Source organism: Callorhinchus milii, unplaced genomic scaffold (assembly GCF_018977255.1).
Source record: "Callorhinchus milii isolate IMCB2004 unplaced genomic scaffold, IMCB_Cmil_1.0 Scaffold24, whole genome shotgun sequence".
In the NCBI taxonomy this organism is placed as follows: domain Eukaryota; kingdom Metazoa; phylum Chordata; class Chondrichthyes; order Chimaeriformes; family Callorhinchidae; genus Callorhinchus; species Callorhinchus milii.
In genome coordinates, this window is record NW_024704765.1 from 6,174,665 (window position 1) to 6,199,946 (window position 25,282).

Sequence of the window (25,282 nt, forward strand, 5' to 3'; positions counted from 1 at the left end):
AAGTACGATTGACTTTAAATAGGGAGGGTGTGAGGAGAAGGAGGCAGCTTTGAGATACCTACAGTAATTTCTGCCTTGAAATGCTGAGTTAATGACGATACCAATATACCAATCAGCTTATGAGTTAAGTTTGCTATGTCAAAACAGTGTGAGGCATTAATAAATGAGGCAAACAGGGTGATGGGCTATATTGCTAAAAACAGTTGAGTTTCGATCCCCAGACATTAAACTTGGGCTGTATAATCCTCTGGTCAGGCCACACTAGAGTATTCTGGAGGGATGTGATCAGATGGGTCGAAGGGCCTTCCTTGTTCATCCAAACCAATCTTGTGATATTGTGAAACATTACAATCATTTTATTGTACAGTTTAACTTCAGGAATTTCAATTGAAGTGGTGTTCCTCATTATAATATTTTGTGATGTTTACACAGTGGTAGGAATGTTGATCCCGGTGAAAGATATTTCGTTAAGTTTAGCTTTTGCATGACTGGTGCATTGTGGACAGATTAAAAGACTCTGGAGACTGCATAAAGTATAATCCGGAGCATTGGGTTAATAAACAAATCATTGGTGATAATCTCATTAAGACTGATGGAGTAGAAAGTTTACAACACCATTTGTAACATCTCCGTAACATCGCCCCTCAGCAACAACAACAAGATTGCATTTATAGAGCGCCTTTCACATCGGGAGGACGTCTCAAGGCGCTGGACAGTTGGGTTGGGACCCGAGCAGGGGGGGAAATGGTCAGGGTGAGGGGAGGGAAGGGAGGGAGCGAGGATGGGGTCGAGAGGAGAGCTGAAGGCACGGCTGAAGAGAAAGGTCTTGAGACCGGCCTTGAAGGAGGAAAGGGAGGAAGCGGCGAAGGCACTGGGGGATAGAGTTCCAGAGCCTAGAAACTGAGAGGCTGAAAGCCCGGCCACCGATGGTAGGGCGGTTGGGGCGGGGGATGTGGAGCAGACCGGAGCCAGAGGAACGGAGGGTACGGGCAGGTAAGTAGGGGGATAGTAGGTCGGAGAGGTAGGAGGGAGCGAGGCCGTGAATGGCCTTGTAGGTGAGGATGAGGATCATGCAGGTGAAACACTTGTTCATGCCTTCATCACCTCCAGGCTCGACTATGTAAACGCCCTGCTTGTCGGCCTTCCCAAATCCTCCCTCCAGATAATCCAGAACTCTGCAGCCCGTGTCCTCTCCCACACCAAACTCCGTGACCCCATCTCCCCCATTCTCGCCCGACTCCATTAGCTCCCTTATCCTTCAGAGGATCCAGTTCAAGATCCTGGTCCTCACCTACAAAGCTCTCCATGGCCTCGACCCACCCTACCTCTGTGACCTCCTAACCTCCTACCAACCCGCCCACTCCCTCCCTCCACTCAGCCGGCTCTGGCCTGCTCCACGTCCCCCGACCCACCCCCCCCACCATTGACGGGATAGCCTTCAGCCACTCTGTCCCCAATCTCTGGAATTCCATCCATCCCCCAATCACTCCGCCTCCTTCAAATCCTGCCTCAAGACCCTTCTCTTCGACCATGTCATCGGCACTCCTCGTCCCCTCCCTTCTCCCTCCCTGACCCTTGCTCGGGTCTAAAATGCTGAACACTGTCCAGCGCCTTGGGACGCTCTCCCAACATGAAAGGCGCTATAAAAAATGTAATCTTGTTGTTGTCCTATTGTGCCTGCGCTAGGTCTCCACTGGAGTTTTCGGCTCTGTGACATTCATTAAACATTTTAAAAATATTCTTGGTCAAGTGTCTGACGCATGCAGAAACCCATCACTACGTAAGAGTATCCAACCAGACTGAGGGTGCCATGAATGCCCATTACACACAGAAATTTCTGTATCCGGAATTAATCTTGAAGGAAGTCGCAGTGCAACAGTTTTCTGTGTGTGAGGTCATTGCTCTGGGTGTGGTGGTGAAAGGGTAAATATTCACATTGTAGGCGTGGACGGTTTGTTGATGATGTGGAGCAGGAACAGGATCTATCATTTCTACCTGTTAAACATTTTTGATCATTGCAATCCTGTCTCTCTGTTCATAGAATAAGAGTGACCTGCATTCTATGTTGGATACATATTAAATAGGACTCGTAGGATTCCTGTTTCACATGTATTCAAGAGTTCAATCTTTTTATTCGATAGGTTAACGTGCTGGGTGCAGCAACTAACCTGATTCCCGTGAAACTACTGGGTGGGTTCTGCTGCTTCCTTATATCTGCTTTCGGATATTGATCCATGTAGCAGTTGAAACTTTTTCCCCATGAAATTTGTTTTGGGTTTAATTACAACTTACAGTCGCTCCTGAAAAGCTTCAAGGTATATTTAAATTTATTTTTAAAAAACAATAACTGTTTACATTTATGTATGTAGCACTTTTCACGTCGGGAGGATATCACACAGCTGACTGATGGCATGAGCTGGAAGGAATGCTGAAGGGTGTATGGGGGTGGGGGGTGGGGGGGAAGAAGAGGTGGGTGGGGGAGGTATCCAGAAGCACAATGGAAAAGCTGGGTCTTGAGGTGGTTTTGAATGCTGGGATTGAGGGGCAGAGGATCTTTTAAGTGAAATTCCAGAGAGCAAGCCCACCGATGCTATGTCTCATCTGAAGGACAGCATTTTGATCAGTGGCATTAAAAGAAAGGTTTGGGGTTCTAAATCACAACTTCCGTCTAGAATTATTTATTATGGGGTGGGGCAACTAGTTATATGGGTTAGGAATAGGTTTTGAAGTTGCTGAAGCCTGCATAAGACTGGAATTATGGTAGAACCATCTTATAAGGTGCCTTATTTAAAGGGGATGCACACTGCTTACGAAATCCTGGAGACTTTTAAGTGCAGGTGGGCAAGAGGCACGGTTTGGGGACTCAAACTGTGTGTTGAGGTAGTGCTGAAGACGAACCAGTTAAAACTAAAACAGAGTATTTACAATTCAAGTCCATGCTGAGTTGAGAGCTAACTCAAGTATTCTCTTCTTCCACAGATAGCAGCAAGCTGCTGACTGACCAGCAGTCCTGTTACGGGGCAGTCCCGCACTCGCAGGCTACCCCCTTCATGGTAAGAGTCTGCAATGTCTCTGTAAATTGTTTTGTTCAGAGAATAAGAGCGATGCTAACAGATTGAATGCATCTTGGAACTTCTTGCATTAAAAGTTTTTTTTAAAAAAAGGTATGCTACTTGCGGATTCTTGGGTTTGGGCGACCTCTCATTTTCTCCCTTGAAAAGAAAACATGATTCCTCTACAGCCGCCCCACCCCCCCTACCAAAATCCTTGACTGTCAAGGTTTTGCATACACTTCTACTCTCTTCCTTCACTTCACCCTTGTTTCTCCGTTGTTTTTTGTGATTTCCTTTTACTTAGCAATATTTTTCCCCCATCCAGATTCTCCGCCAAAATTGTCAGGTTAATTGCTTACTTATCTCATTGCTTGTGGGACGTTCCTGGGGCAGATCAGCTGCCATATTTGCCTGTTGAAATTACCTCAATGTAACCTTTTTGTTAAATCTTTTCAATTATTTCAATAAAAACAGTTATATGAAGTAGAATTTTTAATAATTTATTTTTGGAAAAATATTGACTCACTGTGAAGTTGAATTTAGGAACTCAACAACAAATGATTAATTGTTCAGGTGAATGACTTGTGTGGTGCTAATGAGAATGCACTCTTCAGGCTGAGTGCATAACTTTCCCACTGGTGTTGAAATTTCAGTTTACTTTCTGTGCAGGAGGTGAAGGGATACCAGCGAGTGCAATGGCGGGTAAACCTCTGCCACATTTTTACTGTCCTGACGGTTGGGATACTGTGGTTAATCTTTCGTTGGAAGCCGGTGCTCGAAGTGATCGCTAAGGGAAGTCCCTGCCACCTGAGCCAGGCTGACTGGGTCCTCATCAAGGTATTAAAAATGAGTCCTAGAGAAGAGGCGATGCCTCAGAATTGTTTCACTAGGTCTTAGAGTAACCTCCTGTCAAAAGCATTTTAGTAGTCGCATTGCATCTGATGAGTTTTTTTTAGATAGCTGAAAGGCCAGTGATGATTATTGGGTGGAATGTTTTGTTTATTTTGGATATAATGAAGTTTAATCTCAAAGAAATGTCAGTCATACCCAGGTCAAAGTAATTGAGAGGAATTGGACAATCCATTCCTCAGCACTGACACCACTGATGGTTGCCACTTCCTAGCGGATGTTGGAAAGAGATGGGATGGTAGATTCAGGCTGGAAAATGTTGAGGCTTGTCTCTCACACCTCTTAAGATTTACTTTGTTCTTTAACCTTCATCTTGTGTGTTTTAATCTTGTGTTCAGTTTTCTCAGTTATAAGTAATATTATTTGTGAAGCAAATGCTTGTCTCAGCATATTTTGCACCTACCTGAGGAAGTGATTATTTGGTTTGAAGGAGGGAGTCACTTTAATTTGGCCATTTTGTAAGCTATAAACACAAGTTTTTTGTTTTTTTTTGCAAAACATCTGAATGACTGTGGATTTCTAATGTGCTAAAGTGTTGGTATTTACTTGTAGCGTCCGATTAACGAGCAGTTCCCAGCCAGAGTCTGGACCGAGGAGGTGGAAGATGATTAGTAAGTTGGTGTGTTTTGCCCTCGTGTTATTGAATCACTGATGGGAAAGGCATGTTTTGAATCCACAAAACTGCCTGATAGAGCTGTAAAATTGATCTGTAAGTCTCTAAATTGCTATAAAATAAAATTCTAGGATAATGAATTTGAAGGAATGTCTCAATAGTTGTGCTAATATGCTTCCAAAGAAATGGCTCTCTCATGCAGTGTGCAGGCAGTGTATTGTAACCTCTAACTCTATCTTAAAAGGTTGTTCCCACAATATATTCAACCTGCCAGTCACATTTTCGTCCAGGAATAGCAGGCAGTATTTTAGCAAAAACAATGTCTTTAGAATTCAATCACTTCTGTTTCTCCAGTTACTGGAAAGTTGGCATTCTAGTTCTCACAGTAATTCTCTGTCATTTTCCTTGTCTCTTTAAAGTTTTGTTCATCCAGCTGGCTCTGGGGAGGACGAGAATCATATTTGTTTAGCCGTGGGAGTGGCTGAAGATGATTGGAAGGACACTATTCAACTTCAGAAAGAGGAGGAGGTATGAAATCAGCTACTCTTCCATGTACTGCATTGCCAGGTAAATACCAGCTCCAGTCCATCCAGTGGAATTTTAGGGTTGTTCAGATGTAGTTTCTGAGAATACTTGATTTCAGAGGAGATGTGCATGTGTTTGGACTGCATTAAAAGTTGCACCAGTTTACCCACTATGTGTTGTAACTGATTTATCGCCATGGTTTGTCTGAGCATCTGCCACAAATGAGCCTCATCTACAATGTCTTGTGAAGATTTCCAATATAAACTAACTGAGATGTCCAGCAGACTAATTTATTACTCACTAGGTTCCCATCAGTTTCACTAGGCTGTAGAAGAACTACAATGAGAGTTGATGCTTCTCCGCTAACACAGGAGAAGTTAGCCAGGCTTTCTGCTTCTAATTAACTACTGAGCAAGATCAAGCTTGGCTGTGATGCCACCCCACCTCCTAGTTGAACAGATTACCAATAGGGCTCCACAAACGAATAGACACTTGGCTGAGGTAAGGAATGGCACTTGGTACCTGTTGAACTTTACTTTGTGACATTCACCTCGAGGGGGTGGGGTGACAAAAAGTATCGTGGAGGTTAAAAAGGAACTTACCAGATTCTTACCCTCTTCTTCGTATCTCCCCTTCCTCCCCAAACTGGTGAGAAGAGTGTGCTCAGGGGGCTGCTGGGGTTCTTAACCCACAACCTGAATGTAATGCAAGTTTATTATGGGATGGCTGTTCCTGAGGCCTCAAATAATAATAAAAATCATAATAATCCTTGCATTTGACATAGCGCTGTTCATGTTGTGAAGACTCCTCAGAGCACATCACAAGATATACTGGTAAAGTGTAGTATTTTGAGAATTTGTTCTATTAGAAAATTATAACTGAGAAAATCTGAATTTTAGATGACTAGACTTTTCTAAATTGATTTTCGGTTTCAAAATGTAATGTCATACAGTAACTTATTAGAATCTAAAATGACAATTTAGACCAGCTTTTCACAGCTGGTGATTCACTTATTTAAATCCTTTGGTTCAGTGACCTTATGTCTGATCGGGGCTTCCTGGGGTTTATAGCAATACTGCTTAATGCTCTAGATAAACTTAATCCAGCTATTTTTCTTGTGTTTTTCCTTCAAAGAAAAGTGTGATTCGTTACTACATTTCTGAGGGTTTTCGCTACATTTGGAGTGAGAAGAGACAAAACTTCTGTAAAGTCTGGTGAGTGGACGTGTGTAGGACCACTGGGTCAGCTGCAGTCACAGTTAGTGAATATCCTGGAGTTTTGCTTGATTAGCTTCATCTTGATTTGTGGAGAGAATACTGGCAGAATTTCGGATGAAGATTGAAGGCAGAATGTTGGACCATAAGTTAGTTGGCGAGTTAATGTATTTTTATTAAGAGGTCAGTGTTAAAATCTGAATTGTATCTTAGTTGCACGATTTGGTATCAATCCCAATCAAATAGAGACAGATGAATCTCGTGCTTTTTCTGGTAGACAGTTTACAAGTTCAGTTCCAGGTGTATTTTTACATAACTATCATTTACCCTTTTGTTACCTGAATCAACTAGACTAGGCCACTTTGTTGTAATTTTCAAAGCAACCTCGTTTACTATAGATGAGATACCTTCTTGTATTAATATCGCACTCAGGATCACAAAGTTTCCCCCCTTAGATCATTTTTGTTACAAAGCAATATAGACCCCCTGTCAACATTTAGGTGATAAAAATTAAGCCTTGAATGTACTTGAAGGCTTCATTGCTCATACTTTTTGCCTCTGATTTTCCTTGTTCTTGGTGTAATTTATTTATATTTGTCTTTCATAGTGATTTAGATGAGCAACTGACATGTGCAGATATTTACAGGCAAAAGACAGCACTCAGCAGACATGACCAAAACAAAAAGTAAGTACTCGAGGAAACTCAACGTATTGTATTTAAAGGCCAGCATACTTGTCAAAAGTAGTTCAGCAAAACATCTTTGTGGAGCATGCTGTGAAGATGATACAATAATCTCATTAGTGTACAATATACATACACTACATGGTTAGAACCTCAGTGATGGTTTCAAGCAATGTTCTTAGATATTTAAGTGAATTTAAAGTCTGACAAAATGCATTGCATGAACCATTGTGCCAATGTGTATGTGTTTTGCTCACAGGCGGAAGGTGTATGGGCCAAATATCATTGACGTGCCTGTAAAACCCTACTTCACATTGTTAGTGGAGGAGGTGAGTCTAGGCATGTCTGCTTACTTCTTTAGTCAAATGCTTTTAATTCTGTTGCATCCAGGTGCTTATTTCAAGTGAACGCACCAAGAAGTTGTAAAAATCAATTTAGCACCTACATGAAAGTCACTGATCTCAGTCTTATCTCGGCACTTCATTCTGATCTCACCTATGTTCTTAGCTCTGGAAAGGTTAATGAAATCCCAAGAGCTTTCAAAAAAGCAAAGGAGGTAAAGAGTAAAAAGATGATTCCTTGCTCTTTATACTGTTCCTATAAGGCTTCTTAGATGAGTTGTTAGTTGACCTTTTCAGTATTGTAATTGTTGTTTGGTTTTGATGGCGAGTGCTTCAATTTTAATCTTCTTTGTGATTCCAGGTGCTGAATCCCTTCTACATTTTCCAGATATTAAGTATTGCGCTATGGATGGCAGAAACGTATTACTACTATGCAGCATGCATTCTGTTTATTTCATTCATATCCATTGCAGTATCTCTTTACCAGACGCGTAAGGTACTGTATGCAGGAATATTCTACAATATAATAATAGTTGCATTTGATATGGTGCCTTATTTCAAAAAGTAATTCTGTACATAGCATCTTATAGTACGGTTTATATTTATAGCACATTTCACATCTGGAGGGTATCTCATAGCACTTTGCACTGCTAGCTGGACACCTGGGAGGGGGGGCGTGGGAGTTGAAGCTGAAGAGTGTGGGGAGGGGAAAGATTACCGAAAGCAAGGTCAAAAAGTTCGATCTTCCATTGAATGCTGAGGACAATGGAGAGAAGGTGAGAAGCTTCACAATCTTGTCACTAATTGCAACTGTTTTCTCTGGTGTGCAGCAAAGTGTAACCCTGCGGAATATGGTAAAGCTAACTGTCAAAGTGCAAGTCTGCAGAGATACTGGAGGTGAGTGGTGGCTCAAGTTCTAAAGGCCCCTGGCTTGTCTCTGTGCTCAGTTGATGGTGGGCTTCATGGTGGTTTTCATGTTGATTATTGTTTTGCAGAAGAGGAAATGGTGAATTCTCAGGATCTAGTCCCCGGTGACTGCATTGTGATTCCTTCAAATGGGCTTTTAATGCCCTGTGATGCAACGCTTTTAACTGGAGAGTGTATGGTCAATGAGAGCATGCTTACAGGTGAGAGTGGATATTTTATATGAGCTGCAGTGTAATAATAAAATAATGTAATGCTTGCATTTGATATATTGCCTCTCAGAGTTCTTCACAAAATATTCTATAAAGTGTAGTGACTGTATATTTTGTAGGTGAATGTGGTCGTCAATTTGAACATAACAATGCCCTACAATCAGACCTAATGTAAATGACCGATTTTATCTGGAGGATTGTTGGCCAGGAAACCAAGAGAAAATCCCCTTTTTTGTTTCATACGTCTGTACATTTGGGGAGTAAAGCAGCAAGTTGAGTCTCACTGCTGGGGAATCCAAAATGGCGGTTCACTCTATTTCAGCTAACATTTCCATTACTCAGAAGTGGGATTCAAATTGCATTTCAGCTTTGTCATTTAAATAACCAGATGTGTTTGGGACATCACAATCGATTGCTGTGATTCTAGTATTTCTGGATCCTTCATTTTTATCCCAGTGTTTGCTTAAACCATATATATGCATGTTAAGGATGAATAATTTATTGAGGAAACCCGTACACAGTGAAAGGAAACTATGCTGCAGTGTGTTGTTTTTCCAGGTGAGAGTATACCAGTGCTGAAAACCACTCTACCTGACCTGGATTTGACTTATTCTATTGATGAGCACAAGAGACACACGCTCTTCTGTGGAACCCAAGTCATTCAGTCGAAGAATTATATCTCAGAAGATCCTGTGATGGCTGTGGTAATAAGGACAGGTACTGAATGGGTGCCAACGTGGGTAGGGAGTGAAACTGTTCAGATGAAACAGTTATGATAATTTTGCACAGTGCACATTTTTCAGCATCTCTGCATTACATCTCAATGGTTGCTATATTCTGTCAGTAACTTTCCATTGATCCGTTGTAAATTAATTCTAAGTTATTTTAACACAAGGTCAAAGTGTATGTGTGAAAATGGCAGGAAAATCTTTTATCAGTCAGATTCCTGTAATCCTACTCCCATGAGTAGCCATGCATAGCTTCGCTTTTGTAAAGTAAAGTAAAATGCAGCATCTTAGAGCAAGGAAACGGGCCTTCCGGCCCAAATAGTTTGTGTTGCGTGTATACTTCACACCAACGTTCATCTCCCTAATCCTCTCCTATGCCCCTCTATTCCCTGTTCCTTTACAAATGCATCAAGATTCCTTTAAATTCATGAATACTTTCCACTTCAATCACAGCTTCTGGCAGTAAGTTCCACATTCCCTCCAAAGGAATATTGCTTTGGACGCACCAACAAGTCGAAACAATCTATTCACATAATAATAATATCCACCTATTGAATCCTTTCATAATCGTAAACACCTCTATCTCAATCGTCTCATCTCCAGAGAGAAAAGCTATAAGTTGTTTAATCTTTCTTGGTAGTACACTGTGGTAGGAGAGAGATCTTCAATTTGTTTTTCTTCCTGCAGGTTATTGTACTGCTAAAGGAGACCTAGTCAGTTCCATTCTGTACCCCAAACCTCTTGGATTTAAATTCTACAAAGATGCCATTAAATTTATCATCTTCCTAGGACTGCTTGGTAAGTTGGTTTAGAAGATCGGGTGTCCTGTCTTAATATATCTGTCCTATCAGATATCAGAGATCAGCTAAATGCCAACAAAACCTGGCTGTGCCTACTCCACCTCAGGTGCTGACTATATTGACTTGCAAGAATAGTCGCTCCTATTCATGAATCCAATGTTGAACCTCTGAGCCTTTTTTCAATGGCCCTTCCTCTTCAATCAACCATCACTGGCCACCTAACTACTCATGTTCCTGCTCCTGAACTCGCCTTAATTTAACTACATGACAATGGAGTAAAAAGCTGGCGAGATGACTATGATTTGGTGCGAATGCTTCCAAGGAATAACTGCTGGGTTTTTCTTACAGCTCTGATTGGGGACATTTACAGCGTAGTGATTCTGGTCCAAAAGAAGGTAAGAACATAAAGCTCCTCCTGCCTTCTCTCTCTCAAGATGACAGGTGCATTATCACCATTTCCTGGCCTATAGTTTTGATATAGGAATGGAAACGGGTAGATTGAATTCTAGATTCTCACTTTCAAATGCCTATATGGGCTTGCCCCACCCGACCTCTGCATTATCAATGATGTAATACCAGGTCCAGTGCAGTTTGGAAAGTTTCAAATGTGTTCAGATAATCTCAGCTGTTCTCCACTACCTGGGCTGGGCAATTGTTCTAGTACTAGTGCAGGAATTAATTTAGTGTTTACTTAATACTAAGTCTTCAGTGTAGCATACTCGGGCAGACCAAGTAAGGATTTATAAGAATATATGTATGTATACTTTCTGTTTGGTGTCTAAGCAAATATTTTGTCACTTTTGTCACTGATGTGCTCCATCATCACAGCCATACAGTAAGAAATTGTTTTGATGTACCATAAATGTACCTTTTATCCATCACAATAGGTCTGTATATTTCCCCCCATTTTTAATAGGTGCCCGTGTCTCGACTGCTGTTGCGTGCCCTGGATCTCATCACCATCATTGTCCCACCTGCTCTCCCGGCAGCTATGACTGTTGGGACCATCTATGCCCAGAATCGATTGAAGAAAAACGGGATATTCTGCATTAGTCCACCCCGCATTAACCTTTGTGGGAAGCTTAAACTAATTTGCTTTGATAAGGTGAGACTGATGATGAAGCATTGACACTTGAATGCAATTGTAATTGGCTTTGTGTGATACTGTGCCAAATTCATTTACAATTTTCCTTGTGAATTTAGAAAACCTAGATGAGATAATTCAGATGGAACCTTGTTTTTTATTTCTTTTCAACTCTCCAGTTTTCTCCTCTCCTAAAGTTGTCCAATAAAGTACTTTGTCTTTTTTTAAAAAATGTGTATAATTGACGCTAATTACCATTGAGTATAGTAACATTTCTTTTGTAAACAAATGACATGTTGCATAGAGCAAAGTCCGACAAACAGTCGGTGAATGACCAATTAATCTGGAGGATTGTTGGCCAGGACACCACGAGAAACTCTTCTACACTGTAGTCTTATCAATCTCGCCTCAACCTCATTCATCATAAAGAGTAGAACTAACAATTGAAGTATGTTTTGTTTAATAATAGGAGGTATTGAGAGTTTTGACAGACTTTTTCTTAAAGGATTGAAATTATACAATCAAGTCTTGAAAGTTTGCTTCTTTATAGCAGTAACATTTGTTTAATCAAAAATATTTTAGTGGTTTGTGGAATTGTGAATGACAGTTGGGATTAAAATGCTTTGTTTGTTGCAAGGTAGAGGATGGGGTTGTGAGGATTGTTAAGTGAGATGATGTTGCTTTTTCTGCTTAGACAGGAACACTAACAGAGGAAGGACTTGACATCTGGGGGGTTGTACCAGTAGAGAGCAATGTATTTCAGCCAATTATTCATGAGCCTCGCCACCTTCCTGACAATCCATTGCTCCGCACACTAGCTACCTGTCACAGCATCTCACTGATCGGAAATAGCCTTATTGGTGACCCACTCGATCTGAAGATGTTGGAGTCCATTGGATGGGTATGTCCATTCTTTCTGCAGATTTGCTAGTGTTTTACTTGTTATACACTCTACTACAGGAGAGAGATTGAGATATGTCTTATTGTGCCTCTTTCCAGTAAATAGACATGGTAAGTTGGTACCACAGTCTATAGTTGAATTTTCATTTACATTGACATGGTCATCAAAAGCACTGAAGGAGAAATCTTACTTTCCAACAGGAGAACCAAATTTAAATCACGCACTAAAATATCTATATCTAGTGCCTTATGTCGTTGAGACGTCTCAAAACGCTTCACAGAATATATTTTAAAGTAAATTGGCTATGTGTTTGGTGGGAAAAATACTTTTAAACGTATTTTATTTATTGTGACCCATCTTTAATTTTTCTGGTTCTCCGTATCCTCAGTTGGCCTGATACATTGATAGATATAGATATATAATAAAAATAATCCTTGCATTTGATATAATGCCTTGTCACATCTTCGAGACATCTCAAAGCGCTTCACAGAATAAACTGTAAAGTGAATTGACTGTATATTTTGTGGGCGAAGCGCCCATATATAATATCTATATATATATATGAACTCCACTTTCAGGATCTGAAAGAAAACGTTACGGAGGCTGACAGCATTGCAGCGTTTGGGACAAGAGTTCTGGCTGTTATCCAGCCTCCACCAATGGAAGAGCAGCCTTATGATACTGTAAGTATCATAAAATTATGGTTTAAAACTACAATAGAAGTGTTACTGTCTGAGTCATCAACACTGCCTTTGTACTTGAGTCTTGGGTTTGAATCCAGGCTGTGAGCAGACGATTAAACTCACCCACCACTAACGTCCATTGAAAGTGGTAACTAAACTGTGTCTAATAATAGTCTGAGTATCCGACTTACTATGTATCTATAACTTGACTTTTCCTAGAAACAAGAGATAGTTGTGGGAATTCTTCGTCGTTTTCCATTTGCCTCATCACTGCAGAGGATGAGTGTGCTCACCAAGAGACCTGGCAGTTTGCCCACAGAGGCATACTTAAAGGGTGCACCTGAGATGGTGGCCAGCCTTTGTCTGAAGGAATCAGGTAACTAAAAGCTGAAGAAAGACCCTATAACCATTATCAAGGCAAAGCACGTGGAATCCAAAACAAGTGGAGTCGTAATGTGTTGATATGTATTAAATTTGCCCAAATAATGGGAAATAATTGGCTCTCTTGGGATTCTGATTAGTTCAAATGAGCAGAAGGCACTTGTTCGACTGGGAATGTATTATTTCATTGAAATTACATATTTTCATATTTGAAGAACGTTTTGAATTCTCATTCCTTTTCATGTTCCAGTTCCTACTGATTTCTCTGAAATGTTGCGTCACTATGCCAGGGACGGCTACAGAGTTTTGGGGCTTGCATACAAAGTGCTGAGTCCAGACATCGCCTTTGATGCACTACACAAGCTTGAGAGGTAGGTACAGTCAACAGATAGTTTGTGAAAACGCTTCACTGTTTTACCTTCTCTAACTTGATCCATGGTTTGCATTGTCCTCTACAGTGTAAATGATGAGTATGTTTTGCATCTCCCCCAGACTGGGGTGGAATGTCTGGCTCGTGAACATCCCAGTTGCACTGCAATTTTTAAAGTTCATTTTGTTTTCTTTGAACAGGAGTTATGTGGAGAGTGAGATGACATTCCTAGGATTTCTGATTATGCGGAACGTTTTGAAAGCAGAAACAAAGCCTGTGATTATCAGCCTGAAACAAGCCAATTTTCAGACTGTAATGGTGACAGGTATAAAAACAATAATCCTTGCATTTGATATAGCATCTTATCATGTCTGAGGCATCTCAAATATGATCTGATGGGACTGAGGGGTCAAGGAAATATATGAGGTGTGGACTATATGCCGGGTTGAGCAGGATACTTACAAGGCACTAGGCCTGACCTGTGGGAGACAGGGTAAGTAATGGGGAATCGAGTCCATAGCTGAATTGTTTTACTGTTTGTGCCGCTGTAATAGGGTGTTTAATTTGTCTTCTGGTGTTTGTTTCTGATTAAATGTTTATTTATCGCAGTTGTCAAATGTTGATACTTTATATGTTCTTTATTTGTACTGTTTCAGATAACAATTGAATCTTTTGGAATAAGCTATGGTTTCTACTCCAAATATGATAGTATGTTCATGGTCAAAGAGCCCTGGATGCGTTTTCCCTTTTAGATCAAGGTCTGGCCACTGACCTAGCTATCTGTACTCCTGTTTTTCAGGAGACAACATGTTGACAGCCCTGAATGTCGCCAGGAACTGTGGGATGATCGATTTGAAGGACAGAGTCATTTTTGCCAGTGCTTCGCCACCCACTTACGATAAACCTGCCTCTTTGAAGTTCATTTTAGCAGACCCTATTCCAGACCAACAGAATGGGACTGAGGTGGGTACATGCACACTGATCTCTGGCTGTGCTTTACTGACATTACATCAACACTGGATTATACCTTTAAGTCAGCACCAGCAGGACTGGAAATGAACTAGGAAAGATGAAAGCTAAATGTAGTTCCAAAGACTATTACCTAAAACAAGCTGAGAAGTGAAGGCGAGAAAACCCACAGCAAAACCCCGAAGTGCAGCTCTCAGGGTGTCGGGGACAAACAGCAATGTTCCTTACTAGGCACATCTTTGGGGGGAAAGGGGTTGGGGAAGGGGTGAGGAGTAGTGTTGGTGAGTTGAGAAAGGTGAAGGCAGCAGCTGGGTTTAATGAGCATTACTTCATAAAACAAAACTTCCTCTTGTCCACTTTGTTGAGACATTTTCAAGGTGCTGCGAGTTTTTGCTTGCTGACATCTCACCCTGTACTGTGCTTCTGCTTCATACTTCAGATTGTGACCTATCAACAGGAGACTTGGAGCCAGTCTTATCACCTTGCACTAAACGGGAGATCCTTTGCTGTGGTTCTTGAGTATTTCCCAAATCTACTACCAAAGGTAAGCCATCGTGCTTATTTTGCCATGTTCCGTTCATAAACGTAAGAACCAAATTAATATTCAGTAAGGAAAGCTTTGAATAGTGCAACAACTGTAATGCAGTTTTTTCTCATTTATTATTATTCACACCTTTGCCCCCGCACCCTGAGGATATTCCATAATTCCATAGGATTCACTAGTTCTTTCCCACATCGTTCTGAGTAGAGAGATCTGTAAACGCCTAGATATACTACTGTCTGATATCGGGTTAGTACCTTTGTATGAGCTGAGCTTCATCCCTATCAAACTGTGCTGGAACCGATGGCCAGGATTTCAGACCCATTACAACACATCTTAGGAAAACCATACAGGGAGTAACAGCACAGAAATATAATATTGATAGTTACTGTACCTTCAAGCAGGGAGGGACATACATTTTTATGTAATAAGCATTCTGAGATACTTAACTATTTTAAGAGCACCACAGAAGTTGAGTTGTTCTATTACCTGGTACAACATCTGTAGCAGGATACTGTAAGAGTTATTGTTTTGGGGAGGCTGCTTTGTATTTCTTTGGTGGTTTCTCCTAGATCCTGCAGCGAGGCACTATTTATGCTCGAATGGCTCCAGATCAGAAGACTCAACTCGTGGAGAACTTGCAGAAGCTGGGGTAATTGACATGGTTGCTGTTGCGCATAAATGAGGCAAGGAGTTGCAGGCGATTAGAATATGACAGAGCCCTGAACGGTCCCACTGTGGTTAGGCACTGAGCCAGACCCTAACCCTACCTCACGCACCCCCAAATGAAAGGAAGAGAAATCTTTCAGAACGTTTGGTAGTAATGTCAAGCGCAGTGATTGCTTTGTAGGCAAAAACTACAGCCATTTTGCAGCAAGGTTACAAAGCCATAAAATAAATGACCAATTTAGTTGGGAGAATCATTGGTCAGTCACTTTTTCTGATGATTTTGCTGGTGGGAGAATGGTGCACAGTTAGTATTATAAATAATTCTAAGGTGAATTTGTGTATATGAAGCGACACGTAATTGCAGCAGTTGAAAGCCCTGAGCAGAATTCCCATTGCCCCAGTTTTAATGTTTGATCCTAAATCACAAGCTACACCCCAATATTTACACTATCATCACTCAGGATGAGAGCAGTTTCCTGCTTAAACTTGTGAGTGGATGGTGTGCACCACTGGAACGCCGCTTTTATCAAATGTGTTTGAGGAGTGAAACCAGTGGTCCAGGTGCTAATGTATTTGAATATTGTCCTTAGTCTCATGTCCAGTTTAATGTCCACTCTGTCCTTCTAGCTACTGTGTGGGAATGTGTGGAGATGGAGCCAATGACTGTGGAGCTCTGAAAGCTGCTGATGCAGGAATCTCCCTCTCGGAGGCTGAGGCCTCGGTGGCGTCCTCTTTCACCTCGAAAATAAACAACATTGAGTGTGTACCGATATTGATTCGGTGAGGTTTTAAATGTAAACCATTTAATTGCGTTGGAGGTGTGTGTTTGAGATCTTACTTTTTCTGTTGTGGCAGTTTGTGGTGGTACCCAAATCTATTTCCCCACTTCTTCTCTTGATTCCAGGTCCATTGATGTTCTGTCCACTTGCCTGTCAGACATCAGACATGGATGAGCTCAAATCCTATCTCTTTGAATGTGCCTATGGCTCCTACCCCGTCTCCTTTGCTCAACTTCCAACCCTAAGCCAGCAAAACGCTCTGATAGATTACCATACGTGGAGGGCGTTATGTAAATGCAAGTTAGGAGCGTGAGATTGAGATACTGATTGAAGGAATGTAGGATGAAATCAGGAATTACAATGCCTTTGTACAAGAATCAAAAATTTGTGAGGTTCATTCAAAACGGGTTTAAAACCATCACAAAACTTTGGAGGAAAAAAATGAGGTAATTTGATTTTAAAAATGAAGTTAGCTGATCTCAGCCAGGGTAGGAGGGGAGGGGGAGTCACTATAATTTTTCTCAGCACTTTGGGTTTGTAAGGGAACAATCAACCAGCTTAGTTGTTAAGGCTTGGTTCTGGTAACTTATACTAATCCTTGCATTTGACGAAGACCTTCCTCTATTTCTTGCAGGGAAGGACGTGCCTCTCTCGTCACATCCTTTGGAATTTTCAAATACATGGCAATGTACAGCTTGATTCAATTTGTCTGTGTCCTTATATTGTATTCAGTAAGTGATTTAAGCATAAATATTACATTTAGACCCAAAATGGCTGTATTCTGCTGTATACTGTGAGCAATTTAATGCATTGGTCCTGATGATGAGCACCCACTTCATTTTAGTTTTAGGGGTTCTGGTGAACTTACAAGTCGAGGGAGAAAATTGACTGGGAAAAAAAACGTTTTAAAGATATTATGATATAATATATATCTTGATCAGGGGGGGTTTGCTGAAGATGATTTCTATTCTAAAGTTTCACATTAATTCCAGATCAACTCTAACCTCGGAGACTGGCAGTACCTGTTCTTCGATCTGGCAGTCACTACAACCATTGCCATCTTCATGGGGCGAACAGAACCCACCAAAGAACTGGTGCCTCAACGACCCTTGGGAAGTCTGATCAAAGTTCCCATCCTGGGCAGCCTGGTGCTGCAAACCCTGGTGATTGTAATGATTCAAATCCTGACCTTCTTCATCACAACCTCTCAGAGCTGGTGAGTAACTGTGCCTGCGACTGGGTACAACTCTATCCCACAAACAGTCGTAGATTGAGTGCCCAAATTAACATTTTTATTTATTATTTGGACAATGTGTGATGGTCTGAGTATGAGTGAAAGTCTTGGAAGTCAATGCAGTATGATGTGTGGAGCGCCGCTGGGTCAATTTGCTCTGACTTGGTATTATTGAATCAAGTTTCCTGTAGTTGAAGTCACAAGGAAGTGTAACTCAAAGCCTGGCCTTGGAAGATCTGAAACCAGGAAAACTGGCTATTTTGCATGACTTCGGGAAATAGGTTAGCCTCTGGCAACGCACTCGTAGTGTAAAAATGGCTGGGAGTTGCTGTTACTGTCAGTTACTACTGACAGAATGTCTGTTACTTTGGAGAGGTTTATTTTGTGTGTTTGTTTTACTGCCTCCAGGTTTGTTCCTATAAACGTCACATCCACCAATACCAACTATCTCCCAAATTATGAGAACACTGTCTTATTCTGTGTGACTGGATTCCAGTATCTGATCCTTGCAACAGTCCTTTCAAAGGGTCAACCTTTTCGCAAACCACTGTATTCTAATGGTACGTACCTCTGTTTACTGTACTTTTTGAGCTACATTTGTTTAAATGGCCGAATCACTCTGGGTGGACAGATTGTACGATAACCAAACTAATACAGATTTGGATCATGTTTCATCGTTACATTCTCATTATAGTCCCCTGCACTAAGTTCTTCCTGGCTGGGCAGGCCTTATCCAATGGTCACCCGCTGGGTGCAGCAAGGTGTATTTTAATAATTAATAATAAGAACACCTTGCGATCACCTATCTGCTAATCTTCCTTGCCTTGCTCATAATGCCCACAACACTGCCATGCCAGGAATGTGCTATGGGGAAATTGCAGGCACAAACTTGCCTCCTACAATATGGGAGTACTGCATCCCTGTACTGCTCTGGGTTCCTTTCCCTTCATCCTTCCTGCTGTGCTGCTTAGTATTTGCTGATATTTCTATAGTGTTGCATTACAAAGTGTTTAAACGTCTATCTCTATTGTTAGTTCTATTGGTGATAACACCCCTGCTATTGGGAGAGATGCGCTGCAATGGTTGGAGTATATGTAATAGAAGGAATTTTACTTAATGCTCTGATACAATCTCTCTTTACAGTGAGTATCTTTCATTGGGCCTGTGTTTGCATTTTGCTGTGTATCATAAAATGAGTATCTGTTGATCTTTTTGTTCTCTTTTAAACTCTGTTCTTTGATTGTGTTTGCATTCTCTTGTGTGCAAAGAGGGGGCTGGGAGGGCGAGTAGTAATAGTATTGTCATTAACATCACTATTGTATAATCTGGAAGTTTTATATATTACAGACTAACTGATATCCAGGGAAAACGGGGTTTAGACTGGAATCTAATCCAGATTTTTATATGGTTTACATGTAGAGTGCACTGATTGAACTCCAGTTGGGATATTTAAGGCAATTCTGGTTGTGGTATGAGAGTAGGCACATCTTGCAATTGGAGTGGATATGGCAAAGTGCTACTAAATTGATAATTAAAATTAGGCACCTGAGTTACAGGGCAACAGACACTGGAAATGTTCACAAAGGGGAATAAAAGGCTCTGGGAGATCACTGAAGTAAGTCCCTGGATATCAGTTAGTCTCTAATATATTATTGGAGTTCAACTGGTTTGGATACAGTCCAAACCAGTTGAACTCCAACAATATGTTTAACAGTCATGACCTCTATAGCAAGGGGGCAAAGACATGAGCTCACAAGCAGGTGAGAAACTAAAATCAAAGCACAGGATTACTTATAGCAATCTGGTTCCCATGCCAGCAGTTACATTCTGTTCGGATGCTGGTTAAGGCATTGACAACTATGGTAATACAGGAAGAAATTGTAGCTGACTGCCAAATTCTATGAATTTAATGTACAATATATTCATCTATTAGTTCTTCATTCTGCTTTGCTATCTGGCTTTGATCTCAACCCAGGGGAACAGGTAACAGTGTAGGCTGTAACCTTCATATTCAAGGTTACTAGAAGCTGACGAAAAGCTTTTCTGCTTAATACGGTAATGGGGAATCTGTAGAATCTTTGCTGTGCTAATCTTGGCCGTTCTTTAATTTAGCCTTGGCATGTGTTTGGAGTGAAAGAGTGTCCGTTGCATTGCCTTCCTAAACATTCTGGGTTGTATGGAGATTTGCAGAGGAGTTTCCTATCCATTTCTGCTGCCGTTAATGTTCATAAATATATCATAAATAAGAATCCTTGTGTTTGATTTAGCGCCTTTCATGTCAGGAGAATGTCTCAAAACGCCTCAAAGGATTTACTGTAAAGTGCAGTGATTGTAAGTGTTGTGTATTGTAGGTGAATGCACCAATTGATTTGCACATAGCGATATCCCACAAACAGTTATGAAGTGAATAACCAATTTTATTTGGGAGGGATTTTGGGCCAGACTGGGAGAAACTCCCTTTTTTCGAATAGTGTTATGGAATTTTTAATGTCCACACAAACAGGCATACTGGATCTTGTTTAGCAAATGAAAGACAATACTTCCAACGGTGCAGTGCACCCCTTGCACTGCATTGGAGTGTCAGTCGAGACTGTGTATGTTTAAAGTCCCTATATAGGGCTTGAACTCACAGCCTTCTGAGAGATTTCCATCAACTGACCACGCTGATGCCCTATACACGTGATCAGATTATGACTGATTGAACGAGCATTCTGTGTCCTGCAATTTTACTAACAGTGGTTTTGCGTTATTCAGTGTGTGTGTATGCGATTCATTGTGTGTATGGATTGGTGGTAGTGTGTGCGTAGAATCGGGTTTAATTTAGGTATAATTGAACTTAAACTTCTAAAGCAGCAGGAATTGATGGACATTGTAATTTATTCAAAGCACTCCTGTTCCTTGATTTGAATATGGCCCTGGAATCGGAGTTAGTAATACATGCCAGGCTTCATTGACTTGTTTTATGTTCGTGTGTTGATTGTATTTGTGATCATGTGGTGTGTACTGTTAGTGAGTGGTGGGTTGCGATATGCTGAATCATTCGTCTCAGTAACCTCTCATTTTTTTTCCTTCTCTTTTCAGTGTTGTTCCTGTTCACTCTGATCATCCTTTGTGTCCTGATGATGATTTTTACACTGCACCCGTTCACTTTCATGCGCCAAATTCTGCAGCTCATGCCCATTAACGACATAAACTTTAAATTATTACTGCTGGGATTTGCAGCGCTGCATTTTTTCACTTCTTTACTTCTCGAGGTAAGAAATAGTTTACCTTTATTAGGTAAAGGAGCTTGGAGTAACTATGACTCGGCTTCCAAAATTTTCTTCGATGTCAAAGTCACTGGTTTTTGATCAGGGTTTCCTGATGGTTCAGTTTAGATCAGGTATTCAGCACGTAAGCATTAAGGAGCCAATCCTGGGTCAGACCACCCCATGGTACAGTGAATTACAAAACCACAATGCAAATGCACATATCTGGAAAGATATTGGCTCAATATTTCAGCATGGTTTATTAAAAAAAACAGGTTGTAAACCAATATGTTACTCACTTAGTGATATTGGATACCAATACAATATTAAGTACTAGATACAAAGACTGAAATAGACTGATAGTAATGCCTTTAGAGTTAGTTATTGGACTGATCTATTTGGGTCTGGGGCCAGGTAAGAAAGCTGTCTGATCTGCTCAAGGGTAACATTCACTGTACTCTCGGTCTCTTTTTCAGACTGCTATAGACAGTGGAATTTTAACACTATGCCTTCGGATCCTGTACAAGAAAAAGGATAAGAAAGCACTGTACAAGAGACTTGAAAAAGAACTCTCCCACAATTCATCATGGCCTCCACTCAATGAGGTTATTTATGCGGAACAGGAGAGGGCCATCTGTTTTGAATAATGCTTTTCGCAGGATCTGGTGTTCGGCAAAGGAGCTGGAGAAAAGGGACAATTATTTTAACCAAAACAATCCTTATTTTGTACCAAAGATGGTACAAACCGTGAATTCTGTTTGTATATTAGATAGATGGCGTAATTATTTTGTAAGCCAGGTGTCTGACACGCACTGAAACCATCATTGTGTTTAAGAGTTCCAAATATGCGTGCCATCTGTGCATAGAAATTTCCCTTTGTCTGAAATGGAGTGTCCACTCTCCCTGCTTGCTTCATTCCGGAAAGTATTCGGTGCACATTGGCAATAGCCAACTCATTTACCCAGAATGTGTGCAGCCAGTTAAACCACATAGAGTAAACCTCATGTAAGTCGTATCAGTCAGGACCATAACATTTAACATGACTTGCGCGATGTCTGATTTGCAGGCAAACCGTATAAGTCAAATAAAATCAGATGACGGTCAGATTTATGAGAGTTTTACTGTAGTGAATACTGTTTGACAAACTTCCTACTGCTTGTCCGGCTGGGACCGACCTTCCTGTTAGATGGCGTAACAGGGTGAAGCTAAAGAAATCTTTTAGAAACATGAACTGGGGAACAATTTGACCAGGATTTGCATTTCAAAGGTTACCATTCATTTTCTAACATACCAGGGTGACATTTGTGGATTGATGTCTGATATTCACGTGTGTGGGAAACCAGTGAAATTAAGTGTCAGCTGTTTTTTTCCTTTGCCATTATCCCAAGTAAATGAAACATTACTAGGGTTGTTAATATTCAGTCAGAGAGTTTCCCCAGACTGTGGGAAATGAAATCTGAAATAAACTGGTTTGTACGCCAGTTAATGATTTATTTATTTTACTACAATGACATTTTCCAAAGATTGTAATAATTGCTGTAAGTGGAGAAGATAAGTTGGACTTGGGATAAGATGTATGAGATGATGCAGTATAGTCTATAACCAAGTGCTTTGTGATGAATCCGAATCCTTTCACTGACGTGCTCCAATGCAGTCATTTATTGCTTTTCAATAATTTTATTTTGTTCTTTAAACTGCTGGTCTCTGGAGTGTGTTTTACTAGAACAGGACTGATTTGTATTGAACGTGGAGCCAGCTGAGCTGAGCTTTTTTTGCCGGTGAAGGGGTCAAGTTATTTCTGGCTGTAGCCAGAAGATGATGGTAATACGAAATATGTTGGGGTTGGTTTCGATATTTAAACTGAAATCTCTTGGCTGTGAAATTATATCCAGTTACAAAACAAACTGGGAACCAATTAATTACTCGGCCTAATGCAAGATGTTGTACTTTAGCAATGTTAAACAATATTAAATAAACCGACAATTTCTGAATCTGGCAAAGATGCCAGAAACACAAGGGAAAAAAGCTTGCAGATGCTGGAAATCCCTAGGTCAATCAGAGTGAAGATTAGGTATATACTTTGTGTGTTACCCTTCATTAGAACTCAATAATTGTGGATAATAAGAGGACGGATTATTTATAGCACCTTATAACATCGTCAAGATGTCTCAGCGATTCACAGGATTTATTCTGTGAAGAGCAGTGACTGGTTATTTGTAGGTGACTGCCTACAGATTTTTTAATAAAATATGTATTTAAAATATGAAAACTCAAAAGATTTAATCAAGAGGGAAGTGTTGTGAGTGAGGAGAGGGGTGGGATCAGCCATCAACTAATTGTCAAAAGGAATTGGCTGTTGATAACCAACGATAAGCAGTGGTGTGCAAAGAAATTTAGGGGTTTTGGTGATGGGAGACAGAGAGTGTCTAGAGCTGGAGAGGAGGGGTGGGGAGGGGAGGGGGATGAGAGTAAGGGTTGGGGGAAGTGGAAATGGAGTGGAAGAGATTATTGTAAAGCGAAGGGTGGGGGTTTCGCCCACAAATATACAGTCAATTCATTTTACAGTCTATTCTGTGAAGTGCTTTGAGACGTCTCGAAGACGTGATAAGCGCTATATTAAAATGCAAGGATTATTATTAAAAATGGTAACCTTTTCTCGTTGCACTCTGCTTAACCTGTAATCATGACTTCAAATTGCAGCTCCGTGAAATATGTTTTACTACATTTTAAAAAGCAAACACTACTTTGATTATTTTTGGCCATATATTGTAAATAATGAGGGGGGGGGGGGGAAGAGGGAACATTTCCAGGCCTGACTGCAACTGGATGGACTGTTTTTGGTGGGGGGGAGAATCATTTTGTAGAGAAAGAAGCCTGATTAGTACAATGGAGCAAGTGGCAATAAATGAAATTCAGAATTTTTTTAATGTAAAATTTTAATGTGTATAATTAAATAGACCGCAAGGTTCCTCCCCCAATGTAAGTATGTGTTGTGTGAAACAGTCTCTTTCAAACATGTGGGCGAGTGAGAGTTGTGCAGCTCAGTCAGTTGGAGGCGATCCCTCGTGTAACGCAACCTGTCAGCTGTGTGAAAATGTGTCCTTAATGACGTGGTTCAGGCTGAATCCCCTGAATTCTGGAGTCTGTCCGAAACCTGTTAATGGTTTTAAAGGACACGTTTCAACTGCAATTTCTGCAGCATTTTAATTAAGGAGCAGAACGCATTTAGAAAGGCTACAATTTTGACCCAAAAACCTATCGTGAGGCTGAAGAGAACTCATTTATAACACTGTTGACCTAAGTGTGGAGTCATTCCGGATCCCTCAGTTAGTTATAATGGTTTTGCTTTTCTAGTGTTGAGCAAGCAGCTTTATAGCACTCAAGTTGCACTGGAAGCGGACTCTTATATTATATTTTTATTTTACTTTTTAAGAAAACCTATTCCATAGATGCATTTAGCTGTGAACATTTTAGTGAGTCTATTATGTGTACAATATTTTTTCAAGTGTATAAAGGAACCAATTTTGTATTTTAGGTTTTTTATACAGTGTAACGAGACAAGTGGAGATTTATGTAGTTTGCAAGAATGTTTTCTAAGTGCCATTATATTTGACTGCCACTGTCTTACAAGGGGAACTTCACTGTGGTGCAACAATAAAACTTGCACTTGATATAGCGCCATATGTTAATGTCTCAAAGCAGTTTATTATATAATGTGTTAATTTTTAAAGTGTGTTGGTTGTTCAGGAGGCATGGAGTGAATGTTTTGTCTGATTGTACAGCAAGTATATTATATAAAATTAAGATTTTATTTCTTTAGTGTCTGAGATTTTGTGTCAGGTCTTTTAAGATTCTTGATTGAACATCAATTGTGTTTTCAGTTTTAAACAGTTGCCACACAATTAGCCTTCATCTATCTGACCAGAGAACTGCTTTCCACTGCTATACAAAGTGAAGTGGGCCTTCGTGCATTTCTTGGCCCTAAATTAGTAAAAAAAATTCAATAATAAAAACTTACAATGTGAAATTGGCAGTTTCAATTGGAAAAGATTATGTCTTGTCTGCATTCAGATCAATTCATTGATTTGCCCCATAACAAATGAAGCCAATTGTACTATTAAGCTAATCACAGCAAAACATTGCATTTGCGTTCAGGGAATCATTGTGTGGCTGTGTTGTTTAAATATTTGGTGGCATTGAGCTTTATGTAAGGCAAGTGAAGCGTTTTCTTACCACAGATGTCAGTGGATACGCAAATCTAAAGTTAGTGTAGGAAATCTTGCGCAAGGGAAACTAGCTGAAGTCCTGAAACTCAGGAACACTCTTCCTCTCTCCTTTTGCATTGCCCCCTCCCCTCCTTTCCCATTTTCAGATTGCGCCTGAAGAGCTTCCTCTTCGACTGTGCCAACGGTCGCCTGCCCC

The 25,282-nt window shown here is 40.6% G+C and overlaps 1 protein-coding gene across 1 annotated transcript in view; it reads left to right on the forward strand.

Moving 5' to 3' along the window:
• Positions 1 to 23,043, forward strand: part of atp13a2 (ATPase cation transporting 13A2) — a 30,327-nt gene extending 7,284 nt beyond the window's left edge. The window contains exons 2-29 of the mRNA XM_007906955.2: positions 2,980 to 3,053; positions 3,723 to 3,890; positions 4,515 to 4,573; positions 4,995 to 5,103; positions 6,235 to 6,314; positions 6,922 to 6,999; positions 7,256 to 7,325; positions 7,699 to 7,833; positions 8,168 to 8,234; positions 8,333 to 8,464; positions 9,032 to 9,190; positions 9,889 to 9,999; positions 10,350 to 10,396; positions 10,918 to 11,106; positions 11,780 to 11,986; positions 12,565 to 12,669; positions 12,889 to 13,045; positions 13,301 to 13,421; positions 13,621 to 13,745; positions 14,220 to 14,383; positions 14,829 to 14,933; positions 15,503 to 15,582; positions 16,227 to 16,379; positions 17,013 to 17,109; positions 17,371 to 17,594; positions 18,021 to 18,172; positions 20,694 to 20,866; positions 21,337 to 23,043. Coding sequence (XP_007905146.1) covers positions 2,980 to 3,053; positions 3,723 to 3,890; positions 4,515 to 4,573; positions 4,995 to 5,103; positions 6,235 to 6,314; positions 6,922 to 6,999; positions 7,256 to 7,325; positions 7,699 to 7,833; positions 8,168 to 8,234; positions 8,333 to 8,464; positions 9,032 to 9,190; positions 9,889 to 9,999; positions 10,350 to 10,396; positions 10,918 to 11,106; positions 11,780 to 11,986; positions 12,565 to 12,669; positions 12,889 to 13,045; positions 13,301 to 13,421; positions 13,621 to 13,745; positions 14,220 to 14,383; positions 14,829 to 14,933; positions 15,503 to 15,582; positions 16,227 to 16,379; positions 17,013 to 17,109; positions 17,371 to 17,594; positions 18,021 to 18,172; positions 20,694 to 20,866; positions 21,337 to 21,507 — 3,512 coding nt within the window. The 3' untranslated portion in view covers positions 21,508 to 23,043. The remainder of the gene's footprint in view (positions 1 to 2,979; positions 3,054 to 3,722; positions 3,891 to 4,514; positions 4,574 to 4,994; positions 5,104 to 6,234; positions 6,315 to 6,921; positions 7,000 to 7,255; positions 7,326 to 7,698; positions 7,834 to 8,167; positions 8,235 to 8,332; positions 8,465 to 9,031; positions 9,191 to 9,888; positions 10,000 to 10,349; positions 10,397 to 10,917; positions 11,107 to 11,779; positions 11,987 to 12,564; positions 12,670 to 12,888; positions 13,046 to 13,300; positions 13,422 to 13,620; positions 13,746 to 14,219; positions 14,384 to 14,828; positions 14,934 to 15,502; positions 15,583 to 16,226; positions 16,380 to 17,012; positions 17,110 to 17,370; positions 17,595 to 18,020; positions 18,173 to 20,693; positions 20,867 to 21,336) is intronic.
• The last annotated feature ends 2,239 nt before the right edge of the window (positions 23,044 to 25,282 follow it).